The sequence below is a fragment of the Macaca nemestrina genome, chromosome 14 (assembly GCF_043159975.1).
Source record: "Macaca nemestrina isolate mMacNem1 chromosome 14, mMacNem.hap1, whole genome shotgun sequence".
NCBI classification, from domain to species: domain Eukaryota; kingdom Metazoa; phylum Chordata; class Mammalia; order Primates; family Cercopithecidae; genus Macaca; species Macaca nemestrina.
Window position 1 is genome coordinate 83,332,709 of NC_092138.1, and position 17,274 is coordinate 83,349,982.

A 17,274-nucleotide genomic window follows, 5' to 3' on the forward strand; every position below is an offset into this window, starting at 1 on the left:
TTATAGTGGTGTTACGGTACATTTTTTTTTTTCAGGCAAGGCCTCCCAATTATTTTTGAAATTTACCTTCCTTTTCTTATACATTTACTTTCTTAAACTTTAGAAACACCCTAACAAGTAACAACAATCAAAAATGGGGGGATTTTAATTAGAATTACATTTAATTAAAGATTACATGAAGAAATTAAATATCTTTATAATATTGAGTCTCCCCATCTAGGTTCATGGTAGAACTCTTCATTTATTAGGTTTGCATATGCATTTTTAAAGGAATTTTTAAGGATTTTTTAATGTTTTCTTATTGAATGATGCAATAATTATTGAAGTACTTATACTTACTGAAGTATAGCTCGATTAATTTTTATGAAGCTAATATATTGCTGTAACCACCACCTGGAGAGAGACATAGAATTATTACCTGAACCCCAGAAGCTTCCCTCATGTGCGCTCCCTTACCTCCTTAAGGTAACCACTGACTTCACCATAGAGTCATTTGATCTGTTTTTGAATTACATAAATGGACCCTTTCAATATACTCTTCTGTGTCTGGTTTCTTTTGCTTAACATTATGTTTGTGGGATTCTTCCATGTTTTTGCATACAGTTCACTCCAGTAGTCCACTCCTTGTCGCTATTGTATGATAATTCATTGTATAGATATTTTATAATTTTATATGCATACTATTGTTTATGGGGTCATAGGGTTATTTCCAGTTTGGGGCCATTTATTATTTGTCGTACTACTATGCTTTTATGAACACTCATACGTTCATGCCTTTTGGTACACATATGTACACATTTCTGTTGGGTATATATTTAGGTGTAGGATTACTGAGTCATAGAATTGGTGTGTGTTCAGCTTTAGTAGATACTATTAGTGTCCAAAGTGGTTGCACAAATCGACACTTGTACCAGCTTAGTAAGAGTGTTCCCGTTGCTCCATATCTTCACTTTCACTTGACATTTGCAGATTTCATTTTTTATTTTAGACATTTTGGTGAATGTATTTAAATTTATGTGTCCTGGAATATTAACATTTCTCTGCCCTGGAATATTAATGTTTCTATGCAGGGCCCATTCAAATTTTGTCTTTTTTTTTTTTTTTTTTTGGTTTGTTTTTGAGATGGAGTTTTGCTCTTGTTGCCCAAGCTGGAGTGCAATGGCACGATCTCAGTTCACTGCAGCCTCTGCCTCCTGGGTTCAAGCAATTCTCCTGCCTCAGCCTCCCAAGCAGCTAGGATTACAGGTGCACACCACCACGCCCAGCTAATTTTTTGTATTTTTAGTAGAGATGGGGTTTCACCATGTTAGCCAGGCTGGTCTTGAACTCCTGACCTCAGGTGATCCTCCAGCCTTGGCCTCCCAAACTGCTGGGATTACAGGTGTGAGCCACCATGCACGGCCATCTTGTCCATTTTTAATTGGACTGTCTCCCTTCTAAATGATTTTTTTCCTTTTCAAAAAAACTTCTAAGTTCGGGGGTACATGGGCGGGTTTGTTACATAGGTAAACTTATGTCATGGGGGTTTGTCCTTCTAAATGATTTTTCAGATAAGTGTACTACAACATCTTCTGCCACTGTGTGGCTTGCCTTTTCACCTCTTAATGCTGCATTGTGACGAATGTCTAATTTTCATTTTAGTGGAATTCACTTTATCAACCTTTTACTTTTGGGGTAGTGATTGTGATCAATCTTTTACTTTAGGGGTAGTGATTTTGATGTCCTGTTTAAAAATGTGTGATTATCCCATGGTCATAAAGCTGGTCTCCTGTTTCCTTTCTTCCTTTATTGTTTTACTGGTCACATTGAAGCCATGATCCATTTGGAATTGTTTATGATGTGAGGTAGGGATTCCATTTTCTCATAGTGTGTTGAAGATGTTTGTGTTTGTCTTTTTGAGCTCATTTGGCCTATAATTTTCTTTATTGTATTGTTCTTTGCTTATTTTTATAGAAAAGTTATGCAATCCTATAAAAGAAGTGAGTGTTCCCTCTTTTTTTGTTCACTAGCAGAGTTTGGCAGTTCAAAGTATTTACTAGTGAAACCCATATGAACCTGAAGTTTTATTTTGGTTCTTTAGTGTGTGTGTGTGTGTGTGTGTGTGTGTGTTTGAGACAGTGTCTGGCTTTGTCACCAAGGCTGAAGTGCAGTGGTGCAGTCTCAGTTCACTACAACCTCTGCCTCCCAGGCTCAAGCCATCCTGTCACCTAAGCCTCCCAAATAGCTGAGACCAGAGGCGCATGCCACCACATCTGCCTAATTTTTTTTTAATGTTTTGTAGAGATGGAGTTTTGCCATGTCACCCACACTGGTCTCAAACTCCTGAGCTCAAGTGATCCGCCCGCCTCGGCCTCCCAAACTGTTGGGATTACAGGCATGAGCCACCGCATCTGGCCTCCATTTCTTTAATGGGTAGTATAAGACTATTCAAACTTTGTTTCTTACTCGGTTTTGGTGAATTGTGGCTTTTCTAGACATTTGTCCATTTTATCCCAATTTTCAAATTGATTGACATCAAGTTATTCATAGTATCTTTTTACTGTCTTTTTACTATTTGTAGGATCTATAGTGATAATTAACATGTGCTTCATTTCTGGTGCAATAATTTGTGCCTTCTCTCTTTTTCTTGCTAGTTTAATAGTCTTTTCAAATCCATCTCTTAGTTTTTATTATACATTTATTTCTCATTTTATTGATTTACATTCTTAATTGTAGTGTTTCCTTCTACTTTTTTGGATAGATTTATTGTTCTTATAAATTTCTTGGTACAGTTGATACTCAACTTTTCTTCTTTTGTAGTCTGTGCACTAAATGCTATTATTTTCTCTTTAGGCAATAACTGCATCCCACAACTTTGACATGTATTGTCATTATCATTCAGTTGGAAATATTTTCTAATTCTCATTGATTTTTTTTCTTTTACCAGAAAGAATTGTTATATATATACTATACATATATTTTTATATTATATTAAATAATATACTTATTATTTAGAAGTATAGAATTGCTTGTCAAATTATCTTCTTGTAATTGATTTCCATTTTATTCTACTTATATTAGAAATCATATTCTGAATTATTTAATCCTTTGAAATGTTGAGACTTGCTTTATGTCCCAGCATTTCTATGTTGGTAAAGGTGACATACACGCTTGAAGAAATGTGTATTCTGCAGTTGTGTTCTTTATGTATCAGTTAAGTTCAGTTTGATATTTGCATTGTTCACATCTATATCTATACTATTTTTTTGTTTCCTGTTTTGTCAGTTGTGGGAAAAGATATGTTAAAATCTCTTAATCATAGATTTGCCTATTTATCTTTAATTCTTTCAGTTTTTGCTTTCTGTATTTTGAGGCATTGTTACCAGATCCATACAAAAATCTAGGATTGTTATATATACCTTCCTGTTGAATTTTAAAACCTCCCTCTTTATTTCTAGTAATACTTCTTGTCTTAGTCTGTTTTGTCTGTTAGTATATAGGTATACCAGCTTTCATTTGCTTATTGTTCCTATGGTATAACTTTTTTCATCCTTTTGCTTTGAATCTTTATGTTCTATTTGTTCTTATGTGTAAGGTTCTTATATTTTTCCCCCAGGAGAAGATAGCTGAATATTGTTCCTTTGCCCAGCCTGAAAACATTTATCTTTTAATTGGAATATCTATAATAATGGATATGTTTATGTTTAGATCTATCATCTTACATTTTTTGGTTCCATCTATTCTTTATGCCTTGTTTTTGATTAAGCAAGTCTTTTTTTATCCCATTTTCCTCCTCTGTCAACCTATAAGTTGTACATTCTTTTATTATTCTTACAGTGTTACCATACAGATGTAAATATGTGCTCTTGCATTATTAAGGTCTGCTTTAATTTTGCATTTTCATCATTTTTTGGACAATGCAAGAACTTTTCAAAACTAGCTTCAGTTACCCTCATTTGTGTTATTATAATATTAATTCTGTATATATTGAAAACCACACAAGACATCAGTAGTATTGTTTTAAACAGCTTATTCATTGAGAGTCACCTACGTGTTCACACTTTCCAGTATTCTTCAATTCTTTTGTCCATTAACTTGCTGCCATCTTTTTTCCTTTTGCCTGAACATCTGCCTTTATTTTTTAGCACTTGACTGCTAACAGTGAATTTGCTCATTATTTTGTGTGACTGCAGCTGCATTTTACTTTATTTTTATTTTTTATTTTTATTTTATTTTATTTTTTGAGACGGAATCTCACTCTTTTGCCCAGGCTGGAGTGCAGTGGTGTGATCTCAGCTCACTGCAACCTCCTCCGGTTTCAAGTGATTCTCCTGCCTCAGCCTCCTGAGTAACTGGGATTACAGGTGCCTGTGATCACGCCTGGCTAATTTTTGTATTTTTAATAGAGATGGGGTTTCATCATGTTGGCCAGGCTGGTCTCGAACTCCAAACCTCAGGATCTGCCCACCTCAGCCTCCCAAAGTGCTGGGATTACAGGCATGAGCCACTGCACTTGGCCTTACCTTTATTTTTGAAGGATACTTTGCTTAGTATAAATTTTAGACTTGTAGTAATTTTATTTTAGCATACTAAAGAGATCATCTGTTTTCTGACTTTCATCATTTCAGTTGAAAAATCAGTCAGTCTGATGTTGTGCTGTATAAGGTAATTTGTCCTTTCTTTCCAGTTTCTTGTTAAACTTTCTCTTATGCTGGGCTAGGTGCAGTGGCGCACGCCTGTAATCCCAGCACTTTGGGAGGCCAAGGTGGGTGAATCACCTGAGGTCAGGAGCTCAATACCAGCCTGGTCAACATGGCGAAACTTCGTCTCTGATAAAAATACAAAAATTAGCCAGGCATGGTGCTGCGTGCCTGTAATCCCTGCTACTTGGGAGGCTGAGGCAGGAGAATCACTTGAACCTGGGAAGCAGAGGTTGCAGTAAGCAGAGATCATGCCACTGCACTCCAACCTGGACAACAGCGAGAGACTTCATCTCAAAAAAATAAACAATAAAATTTTCTCTTAATGTGGTGTTATGTGGGAAGTTGAAAAAGAAAAATAAAAAAGGCTGGGCACAGTACATCACACCTATAATATCAGCATTTTGGTAGGCTGAGGCAGGCAGATCGGTTGAAGCAGAAATTGAGACCTCCCTGGGCAACATAGTGAAACCCCTGTCACTACAAAAAATTCAAAAATTAGCCAGGTATTGTGGTGCATGCTGGTAGTCCTGGCTACTCAGGAAGCTGAGGCGGGAAGATCTCTTGAACCCAGGAGCACGAGGCTGCAATGAGTTGTGATAGCACCACTGCACTCCAGCCTGGGTGACAGAGTGAGACCCTGTCTCTAAAAAAGAAAGAAAAGAAAAAGAAAATTTTCTCTTTGACTTAGGTTGTCAGCATTGTTATTCTATGTGCCTACATTTAATTTTCCTTGTATTTATTTTGCTTGGTTAGGAAAGCTTCTGGAATCTGTAGACTGAGGTATTTTATTTTGGAAGATTCTCACCCAATATTTTTAAAATGCTACTTCTTCCCCATTCTCTCTTCTTTCTGGGACTCTTAATTACAAATATATTAGACATTTCACTATGTCCCATATGTCTATTTTGCTATTTTCTCTATATTCTTTTTTATGTTTTCTATATTCTTTTCTCTCTTTGCTTCAATTTGTTTTCTATTGACCTTTCAGTTCACAAATCATCTGTTATATGTGTTACACCTGCTTGTTACCCATCTATTGAATTATCAATTCATTATTGCCTTTTTAATAATTTTTAAAGTTTGAAACAATCTTAAACTCCAAAAAGTTGCAAGTGTATTACAGAGAACATTTTTTTCTCAACCAATTTTGAAGTTAAGTTGCCAGCCTGATGTAGCATCACCTGCAAGTGATTTCCTGTGATTTTTCTACAAATAAGGACATTTTCCTGCATAACCATAATATAATCATCAAAATTAGGAAATTAACCCTGATGCATTCTTTCCCTCTAAACATCTATTCCTATTGAAGTTTTGCCAGTTGCCCTAACAGTGTCTTTTATTGGAAAAGGATCTAATCAGAATCATGTATTGCATTTAGTTATATCCTGTTCCTCAGTCTTCGACTTTCCTTGCCTACTCAGAGTCCAGCACCCAACTGTGCTCTGCCACCCACATACACACAGATGCCATCCTTATCTGCTAAACCTATAACACCCTGCACTGGGCCATCCTCCCAACCAGAGACACCTGCCTCATTCCATTCAAGCTTTAACATTTCATCCTAGGACACCCTCCTACATGGAAACCTTCTTCATGCTGCTTAGGCTATGACACCTCATACCAGGTCACCCCCATGCATGGAAGGCCTACTCACCCCAGTCAGGCCCTGACTTCACACAGGACCTCTCCTCACACCTCCCCCTGCTGCATGGATGCCCTTCTTAACCTGCTCAGATTATGGCACCACATACCAGGCTGCTCCTCTGTGGATACTTTTTTCTCTTGACTCAAGCCCTGTAACTGCTTGCCAGATTGCCACATTGCCCCCATAACGTAAGATATTTCTCACCCTAGTGAAGTTCCAACATACCTCACTAGGCAATTCTCCTATGCAGATGCCCTCCGTGCCCTTACTAGAGGCCATTGCATCTCCTTCAATATATACATACTGTGGTATAAATGTCTACCTCATCCTGCCCCACCAGCAACTTTCAAAGTGCATAGTTCAGGAAGAAAAGGGAAGAAGAGGAACAAGAATAGAAAAATGAAAGAATTCTGGAATTTCTATTTTGTTAATAGATTCCAGTGCCCTAGTAAAATTCTCTGTCTTTTCATTATTTTCTTTAACATATTCAAATTATTTGTAAGTTTGTGTCAGAGAACTTAAATAATCCATGTTATCTGTAGGCCTATTTGTATTGCCTGATCTTTCTCTTAGTTTTCATTCATTTGGTCTTGTTTTATGGTGTGCCTGTTAACTTGTTATTGAATGCTGACCACTGTGTATGAAAACTTTTGAAGATGTTATCTTCCTCAAGAAAAGATTTAAATTTCTGTTAGGCAGCATGTAAGGTGGGTAGATCACTTTAATGCAGTCAAGACTGATCTATTTCCAGTTTCTGTAACTCTTACAGTCAAGCCCTTCCTGGATTTCAAATGAAAGTGGGATTGTCCAAGGCGTCTTTCCTCTGGAAGGCCCCCACCTGAATTACTATTTTTGACTCCTCAGTGCCATACAATTGCCTCTTGGTGATTTCTTTCTGCTTGGCTTCTCTGTATCATTTCCCCATATGTGGCTTAGGATCAGCAATTTCTGGAAGGAAAATTATATGCAGAGTATTGACTCATTTTTCTGTGGTTTCCTTCCTCCAGGATCTCAGTCTCTCAAGTGTTGGCTGGCTGCTTGGTAGCCCCGTACTTGAATATTCATGTACCTGTTCCACTGAGATTGCTGTAGACTTCAGGCTGCTGCTTTCTGTTTGGATTCTGTGTCCTGCACTGCAGCTCCACAAATGCCTTAAGAGAAAAACATGGTGACCAGAGCAGGAATCACCTCTATGCATTTCCCTAATTTCTGGGATTTTTGCTTCTTGAGTTCTGGTTCCTTTGGTTGTGTTCCAGTGGATTTTATCAAGGTTGATTCTCAGCAGGAGGAAGAGTATAATACCAGCGACTTCATCATAGTCCTAAAGTGGAAGCCCTCCACGTGCATGATTTTAAGTTTCCTATACATCATGCTTTCTTTCGTGGTTCTTTATTTCTTTTGTTAACCTGTTCTAACTTTTGCTAGATAGATTGCAGGTGTTGGATTTTTGGTTCAAGATTGTATTCCATTATGCTTCATGTATTTCACAATTCTTTAAAAAGCAAAAAACTTCAGTGAGATATATTTTACATACAGTATACAGTCCTTTCTTAACAATTGTATTCAGCTTTATTGCCACATTACTGAATGTTAAAAATAAATGTTTGCTCCTCGTTATGTCTTATGCCCTATTGTTTTCCCCTTTGTTCTTTCCATTTTTCATTTTGCTGGCAGTTATCTGTAACTAATTTTTTTAAAGATAAGGTGTGTGCTTGGATGCTGCTTCTTTTATGATTGAAAATATCTTTATTTTGCCCTAGCATTTGAATGCTGCTTTAGGTGGGTAATACATTTCTTCATTTACAGTCTTTTTCCCTCACAACTCTGAGGAGACTATGTCTTTTTTTGTTTTGTTTTTTAACCCTTTGGTGTTATAGATGAGAAATCTGATTCTTCTCACTATGTTGACAGCTGTAGTGCCTCTTGGTGGCTTTTTTCTTTTTTTCTGCCTACCAGAAAAGATTGTAGAATTTTTTCCTTGTTCTTAGACTTTGGAAGTTTCACCAAGATATGTTTACATGTATGTCTTCTTTCAGTATTTCTATTTGACAGTTCATGAACCTTAATATCCTAAAGTTTCAGATCTTTCTTTGATTAATGGAACTTTCCTTATATTATTTCTTTCATCCTTGTAAGTTTTTCCTTTGAATTCTTAAGATAGATATTCAGTCTCCAGGATCTGTCTTTTATATCTCTTAACTTCACCCTTGTATCTTTTAATGTTTTTGCCTGCCCTGTAGGGAAGAGTCCTTCTAGATCACGAATTTGCCTCTAGCCGTGTTCATTCTAGTACTCAGCTCATCCGTTGTTTTTAAAATATATTTTTTCAATCATCTTAAATTTCCAGGATCTTTCTTGTTTTCCTATTTTTCCTTTTCCAGTAAAGACTCTTCTTATTTTAAGGATGTTATCCTCTCAAATTGCTAATGATATATTTGTAATGTCTAATTTTTTGTCTTTGGGTTTTCCGGATTAACTCCTTTCAAGGGGATGAGTAGGGAATACGGAATTAGCTTCTCTGCTTGCATAGCTTGGTGACTGTCACACTACTGGTTTTCCCCATTGCCAAGTGATGCTTATGTACTCACATTTTAGAATTCAGGTCTAGATTGATCATTAATGGTAATTGATAGGGATTTCCTTAGCTATTGCTAAAGGCTCCTGTCTGATAACACCTGGATGGAGCTCATTTCTGCAGGCTGTGGTTGAGCACAGGGTTCTGCAAGTGGACTTCAAGCAGCTATGAGAGTGACTGAAGAAATGGTCATGGATAGGCTTCCCTTCGGGGTGCCTGAGCTGGCAACAGGCTGGGAAACTGGAACTGTCCCAGTGATAGACACGAGGAAGGTGTTACCTGAGAGATGGCGGCGTTCAGGGAATTCTTTGCTTTTCTTAGCTGCTTTGCTTTTTCCCTTGTCCGTGTCCAATGGGACTGCCCAGAGTTACCTGAGGCAGTGCCCCGTTTCCTCTCTCTGGCCCTCAGGGTGACTTCCACAGCAAACATCCCTCACTTCACCCAGCCGTACTTGCCAGCACTTGTGCTGATGGCAGATGATGTAAGGGCATCCGCAGCCTACACTACCACGATCTCACAGTCCCTTCTCTCTCTCACACCCAGCTCCTCCTCATCTTGCACTTGGGGTTTGTCCTGTCCTCTGGTGGAAAAAATCATTCATGTCTTCCTTCAGTAGTCCCCTCTTTTTCCTGTATGAGGTTATAAGTTATTACCTTTGTTTGTTTCTTCACCAATATAGTCTTTTAAAAATATCCTCAGCAGCATAACACAACTCCTACCTCCAAAATTTTGAAAGCAATTTATTAAGTAAATGAAATTTAATCCATAAATATAATCATGAACAAACCATATATGTCGTCGTTTAATCATTTTCACATAATTTCTGTCCCATTATATAAGCAGACAAGTATTCTTTATTTGTTTCACTGTGTTCTGGGATTTAGGTTTCCATTTTCGGTGTATAGTCTCTGTCCTGTGATTTTAAGAAAATTTTTAAAAAGAAATTATTTAGCTATTTAATGTAATAATTAACTTAATCGTGTTTGAAACAATAGTGGTCATCTAAACAAAGCAGACTTAGTTATTCTTATTGAAGGTTCATCTGAGTACATTTGGGGAACCAAGGTATTTTTTCATAAGCACAAGCTAATATCTAAATTGCATTCTTTACTGAGAATTTTATTCTTATAGTAACTGATTCCTTCACCGTAGTAACTCAAACATGGAGTCAGAGACCCAGGTTCAAATCCTGGCTCTTCCACTTACTAACTTCATAACTTAAACAGCCCAGTGCCTGGCACAGAGAGGGTACCTTGGTAAATATTGGATGAGTGAATGTATGAAGTTACAGGTATGAGGCTGAGTTTCCTTACCTCGAAAACAGGAATAACAAAGGACTTGCTTATGGATTATAGACAATTTATGTAAAACCTCTTGGCATATAGTAGGCATTCAATTAGTGCTAAGTATAACAATAATAAACTTTATACAAGAGTCCTTTTATTAATATCAAGCAAGTCCCACAAGTAATAGGAGTTATCCAGGTTGATGGGGTGGTGAGAGGAGTCTACTTCATGACACAGTTGCTTCAGATAGTTTCCAGCATTTTTTCTTCCTCTCTTGCTGTAAACATTTATTAAAGCAGAGTGCATTCAACAGTTCTTGGCAGGATCGAGATTGAAAGAGCAAAGACATAGTCTTAAGGGGCATGCAAACCAATTGAAGAGACCTTCTGGACACAGTGAGAACACACTCCTAAAAAATAGTAAAGCAAATGTGAGGCATAAACTGAAGAAGAGGATAAGGGAGTTGGGTGAGTGTGAGGAAAGGTTGTGTAAAAGTGGATTTCGAACTGAAAAAAAAGACAGTATTTTGATTGGCACAAAGACCATGTGAAGGCCAGGCGCGGTGGCTCACGCCTGTAATCCCAGCACTTTGGGAGGCGGAGGTGGGTGGATCATCTGAGGTCAGGAGTTCGAGACCAGCCTGGCCAACATGACAAAAACCCGTCTCTACTAAAAATACAAAAATTAGCCAGGTGTAGTGGTGGGTACCTGGAGTTGCAGCTACTTGGGAGGCTGAGGCAGGAGAATCGCATGAACCTGGGAGGCGGAGGTTGCAGTGAGCCAAGATCATGCCACTGCACTCCAGTCTAGGCAACAGAGCAAGACTCCATCTCAAAAACAAAACAAAACAAAAACCATGTGAAGATTGATTGCTCAGGCAGTGCATGGGGAAGGTGTAGTGTGGGTTTCCTGGTGCAGATGGATGGATCCTGGGGACAGCAGGCCTGGTAGTTTGATATAGAGGAGATGCTCAGAGGGAGCAGTGAAAGGTGAAGTGAGGGAGGTAAAATGAACCCAATTTGCAGTTCACCTTGGTCATTGCATTAACTTTTCATTTTGCTGTTTCCCACAGCCCTAGCCGGTTAGCGCCTTGTTTGAATACATTCATCAATAGTCCAGAGAGGGTGAGAACTATTAGATGAAGTATTTTTACTTTGAGATGCTCTACCTTGACTTACAATTTGAACAGATTAAGCCTGGTTTTAGCAGATCACAGGGTCTTAAGAAAAGCCAGCTAAGGGTTATGAGCTAGTTATCCCTTTGGCAACCAACACTTAAAGTAGACATGTTGAGACCTGTCTTTATCTGAAGTAATTATGGCAAGTTAAACTATGTTCCCTCTCCTCTGAGGAGATGTGAGCCCCTCTGAAATATTCCTCCCTTCTTTCTATCATTTTTCTCTCACTTGACCTTCCCTTCTGATTCAAAGCTAGTTGATGGGTTGTGGAATCAGGATTTAAACCCCTCTATCAATTTTGTGAACAAAACTTAAAAAAAAAAAAAAAAAAGCTAACACAGAGCCAGGCGCGGTGGCTCATGCCTGTTATCCTAGCACTTTGGGAGGCCGAGGCAGGTGGATCACCTGAGGGCAGGAGCTTGAGACCAGCCTGGCCAACATGGTGAAACTAAAAATATAAAAAATTAGCCAGACGTGATGGCAGGTGCCTATAATCCCAGCTACTCGGGAGGCTGAGGCAGGAGAATCACATGAACCCAGGAGGCAGAGGTTGCAGTGAGCTGAGATCCTGCCATTGCACTCCAGCCTGGGCGATAAGAACGAAACTTCGTTTCCAAAAACAGAGCTAACACCATTTACTTCAAGGCGGCCCAGGATGGCACACAAGACATCTGAAAATGTAAATTACAAATAAATGATAGGTCTTCATGTGCGAGGGTATCTACTTTTTTATTTGCTTTCTCTTTCTTCCTTTTCTTTTGATTGTTGTTGTGAATAGAAATGCTATTTTTTTTTTCAGTGAAAATTTTAGATAGAACAGTGTTTGATTTTCAGCATTTATTTTTATACTTCTATTATTGGAATGCCTGCATTAGTACATAAGCTAGTATATATGGTAAAATAGTTGGGATTAAATGCAAGCTTACTGCATTGATTCCATGCTATAAGTATTTTTCCTACTTATTCTAATACATAGATATAGATATAGATATACATATACTTTCATAGACATTTCATGTTTTAAGGTGTTGTCTTTTAGAGTTTTCTGTTTTTTAGCATCCCAAGATATAATTCTCTAAAGAAGGGAATGGCAAATTATTTTAATGCTTTTATTGTTTTTATTTCTAGCTTATTCCACTAAGCTCAACAAATTTCCTGTATTTAATATTAATGATGACTTGAATGATCTGTGTACCAGTGCAGTAAGCCCAAATACTACCAAAGCCACGCGGTACGCCTTGAATGTGTGGCGATATTGGTGCATGACCAACGGGCTCAAAGACCACACAGACATCACCAAGGTAAGGGACTCTTGAGTTTACTTCTTTCAGCCAACTTCACTGAGCTTCCAAATGCCCGGCACTGTGCTAAGCATTGTAGGGAACACAGAACGGTGGCTTTCTGCCTTGGGAAACTTTGGAAGAACATAAAATAGAAAAAATCCACACACAAAGCAGAATGTAACAAGCATTTTATGAATTTATAGATTGGAAATGCCTGAAAAGTTCAGGTGGGTAAATTAATTTCAGTTTGGTAAAACTGGAGAGATAATTGATATTTAAGTTTTTTTTTTTTTTTTGAGGAAAGGTAGGATTTCAGTAGAATTAGATGAGGACAGGAGCCTTCTAGGCTGAGGGATGTGAGGAAGAATCAAATTTGGGGAGACAGACTCACTTGCCTACAGCAGAAGCCTCATATCTTGGTATCATGGACAATAAAACCAGATTCTGATAACCCTTAAGTGCCAGGCTAAAATCTTGTGAACACTGGAAAATCACTGAAATATCTTGTTTTGGTTTTGCTAAGGAGAGACTTCATTTGAAAGGATTATTACAGGGGCAGAGACAGGGACTATTGTAGTAGGGAAAACACTCTGACCAGAAAATCTGCAAGCATCCTAAGGATTAGACAAAAGGGAAACCACTGAAGTTGTTTGAGAGAGAAGAAGCATAATGAAAGTAGTATTTTAGGGAAATAATTGGAAGTGATGAGCAAAAAGTTAGTTAATGTCCTTGGTCCTCCATTTCCCCCTTTGTAAAATGAGCTCTTAAATCTCTTCCAACTTGAAAGCCAGGGGTACTGGCACACACCTGTAACAGTTCCAGTTACTTAGGAGGCTAAGGCAGGAGGATCGCATGAGCCCAAGAGTTCAGGGCTACAGTGTGCTATGACCGTGACTGTAAATAGCTACTGTACTCCAGCCTGGACAACATAGCAAGACCCTGCCTCTAAAAAACAAACAAGAAAACTGAAAAACTCATCCAACTTGAAATGCCTGAGGTTTGTAAATTGAAGGAGAAAATCTTGGACATGTGGAGATAGAACATAAAGGTACTGTATTTTGATTTGACTGCATTGAATCTAAATCAGATGTGCAGATGGAAATGGTCAACAAAGAGTTAGGAATGTGGAACTTAAAACGTGGTGGAACTGTTAAAGCTGGAAGTATACATTGAAAAGTCTTGCAAATGGATGTCATAGTTGAAGCCCAAGAGCAAGTGAGATCTCCAGGTTTGAGTGATGTGCTTAGGGAATGAACAACAGATGAAATAGGGCAGGAAACCCTGCTTTCTACTTCTGGCACCATGGTACACTACATAGTGTGAGGGGCCTTTCTACTGTACATGCAGACAGGGCAGCATCCATGGGACCAAAAAAAAAAAAGTGCAACAGAAGCAGTGACCAGTAAGCACATATGAAAGGCAGGGTCCTCTCTGAGAGCATATGTTGATAACATTATTAAAAAAGGGAAGATGAGCTGATGAATCCTTGATGAAAAAGAGTACCTGAAAGGGTCCTAAAGCGGTTCTAGGTAGGTAGCATACCCTGGCTCCTGGCAGAGTCATATGATAATACTCTTATAAGGGAAACATCCAAAATGTAGGTGCTCAGGTTTTTTGAAGAGTCAGAGCAATTATATTTGTGCTGGGATTACAGGTGTGAGCCACTGCGCCTGTCCAAATTAAATTATAAATTAATTACAGATCTAACTAGACTGTTCCCAGTACTTGGAAGTTAGCATATTACTAATAACCAAAGGACCAACAAGAAATCCCAAAGGAAGTTATAAAATGTCTTGAACTGAATGAAAATTAAATCACCACTTATCAGAATTTGTGAGTTGTAGCTAAAATATCTATAGAGAAAAAATTTTAGCTTTAAATGCTTATCAAGGAAAGTCTAAAATCAATGAATGTGAAACAAAAAGAACTTGAAGAAATAAAAAAATATGCTCGTGATTCTCCCACCTCAGCCTCCTGAGTAGCTGAGACAACAGGCATGCAACACCGTGCCTAGCTAATTTTTAAATTTTTTTAGAGACAAGGTCTCACTGTGTTGCCCAGGCTGATTTCAAACTCCTGGGCTCAAGCGATCCACCTGCCTTGGCCTCCTAAAGTGCTGGGATTACAGCCATGAGCCTCCATCCCCAGCCCAGGTTTTTTTTATTTTATTCTTTCCCACTTGGTGTCATCAGCCCCGTGACCAGTCTCTGACTTCTCTTTAGTCATTTTTACATCAAGGAAGCCAGTTTTATCATCCATAGTGAGTCTTGACGTGGTGAATCAATTCAGAATGGTTACTAAAGGAAAATGGTTTCTTGCAATGTCTTTATAATCGATTGAAGACCTTAGTAACCTGGGAGAATAATCACCCACTAAAACTGAGTCAGAGAAAACTAAGGATGCAAACACCACGGGCCAGAATGAACTGTTTTTTGTGTGCAAACAATATAAGTGTTGTGACTTGACATTTCTTGAGGAATTGCTTTGGCTCTGATTTTACTTTGAAACTTGTGGTATTCTGTGGAAATTAAGAAAAATGTTCTGTATCTTAAGTCAGCTTGGTTCTCCTGACACTAGGTTAATTCATTGGTTTAATGCATTTGTGTTGTTTTGAGACGGTCTCACTCTGTCACCCAGGCAGGAGTGTGGTGGTGTGATCTTGGCTCACTACAACCTCTACCTCCGGGGTTCAAGTAATCCACCTTCCTCAGCCTTATGAGAGTAGCTGGGACTACAGATATGCACCACCATGCCTGGCTAATTTTTGTATTTTTTGTAGAGACGAGGTTTCACCATGTTGCCCAGGCTGGTCTCAAACTCAGCTCAAGCAATCCGCCTACCTGAGTCTCCCAAAGTGCTGGGATTATAGGCATGAGCCACTGTCCCCGCCTAACCCGTGGTTATACAGTGCCAATCACATATTTTGGGACTTCTGGTATGTGTTAAAGACCCAGTCATAAATGAAACATAGTTCTTGTCTTCAAGGAGCTTTCAGTCCACTTCAAGAGATAGACATAAACTAGATAAGAGAATGTACAACATGGAAAGGACCATAACAAAAATTTAAATTAAGTGCCATGGGATCCCATATGAGAGAATAACTTTGCTTAAGTTATGTAGAAAGTCATATTTGAGCTAATTCTGGAAGAATGAATAGAGATTTTCCAAATAGAGACAGTTAGTAGAAAAAAGCATTCTCGGCAGAGGAAGTAGCATGAAAAGGCCTTATGGTTTCTAGTTATGGCAAAAAGCTCGATGAAGCTGGAAAATAGAGTACAAAGGGTACAGAAGATCAGGTTACAGAAATAGGGTGTGTACTGGTCATCTACCGCTCCATAACAAACCACCCAAAAATATAGGGACCTAAAGCAACAGCCATTTTATTTGTTCATGATTTGATGAGTGAGTTAGCATTTTGTGCTGAGCTCAGCTGAGTACCTCCCCTACTGGTCTCACTTGGGGTACTCATATGGGTGCAGTCTTTTGGATGTTAGATGGGAACAACTTGTCCCCATATTCCCACAGTCTAACTGGGCCTCCTCACAGGGCAACACCATGCACTAAACCAGTAAGAACCTATAGACAGAAGCAGGCCAGGCGCGGTCACACCTGTAATCCCAGCACTTTGGGAGGCCAAGGTGGGCCGATCACTTGAGGGCAGGAGTTAAGACCAGGCTAGCCAATGTGGTGAAACCCCGTCTCTACTAAAAATATAAAAATTAGCCGGGCATGGTGTTGTGCACCTGTAATCCCAGCTACTCAGGAGGTTGAGGCAGGAGAATCGCTTGAACCCAGGAGGTGGATGCTGCAGTGAGCCGTGATCACACCACTGCACTCCAGTCTGGGTGACAGAGTGAGACTCTGTCTTAAAAAAAAAAAAAAAAAAAAAAGACAAAAGCAGCAAAAGCAGAACCCCTTGAAGCCTGGGAATTCACACATTCCTTGAAGGCTTGGAATTCACACATTGTCACTTCTGCCATATTCTGCGGAATAAGTCACGTGGTGAAAATAAGTCACGTGGCTAGCCCAGATTCAAGGGGTGGGAAAATGGATTCTACTTGATTGGAGAAGCAGCAAAGTCTGGTTGCCAAAGGGTGTGTGTACACGGAGGGGAATTGTAGGTGTCTTCTCATACTGTCAGAAGCAGATTGTGAAGACTTGCATGCAAAGTAAACAGTTTGGAATTTATCCCAAGGGCACAGGAAACTATCAAAGATTTGCTTTTTGTTTTTTGTTGAAAGCGCTAACATAAAAAATAAGATTTTCTACTCAGCATCCCTTATTCAGGAACCATTCCTCTCCTATAATCCACATGGTTATTGCAGAAGCCATCACATTAGGAGAATGAATTGAATGAACTACCTTTTGGCAAGTTGTTTGGATTAGGTCCAATCAGAATCCTTCTTTTTGGTGTTTTGCTCCTGAAAATGAGAGTTGGTCTCTTGCTAAACCTGAAACTTTAAGATGGAAATTTGGGGGAGTGCTAGGTGGCTGTGCTTGCAGCTATGTGAAAAAAGCCACTCCGCACAAAGCAGCAGAGATGAAAGATGAGAATCCTGGAGGCCTTGGAGTCCACTCGTTCTGATATCCCTCTCTGCCTCAGCTTCCAGTTTGGTTTGTCTCTTG

General features: G+C 38.9%; 1 protein-coding gene across 2 annotated transcripts in view; it reads left to right on the forward strand.

Moving 5' to 3' along the window:
- The window catches only part of LOC105481083 (KIAA1958 ortholog), a 173,301-nt gene that overhangs the window by 144,855 nt on the left and 11,172 nt on the right, over window positions 1–17,274 (forward strand). For both annotated transcript variants that reach the window (XM_011740375.2, XM_011740376.3), the window contains one exon: window positions 12,494–12,666. In XM_011740375.2, coding sequence (XP_011738677.2) covers window positions 12,494–12,666 — 173 coding nt within the window. The remainder of the gene's footprint in view (window positions 1–12,493; window positions 12,667–17,274) is intronic.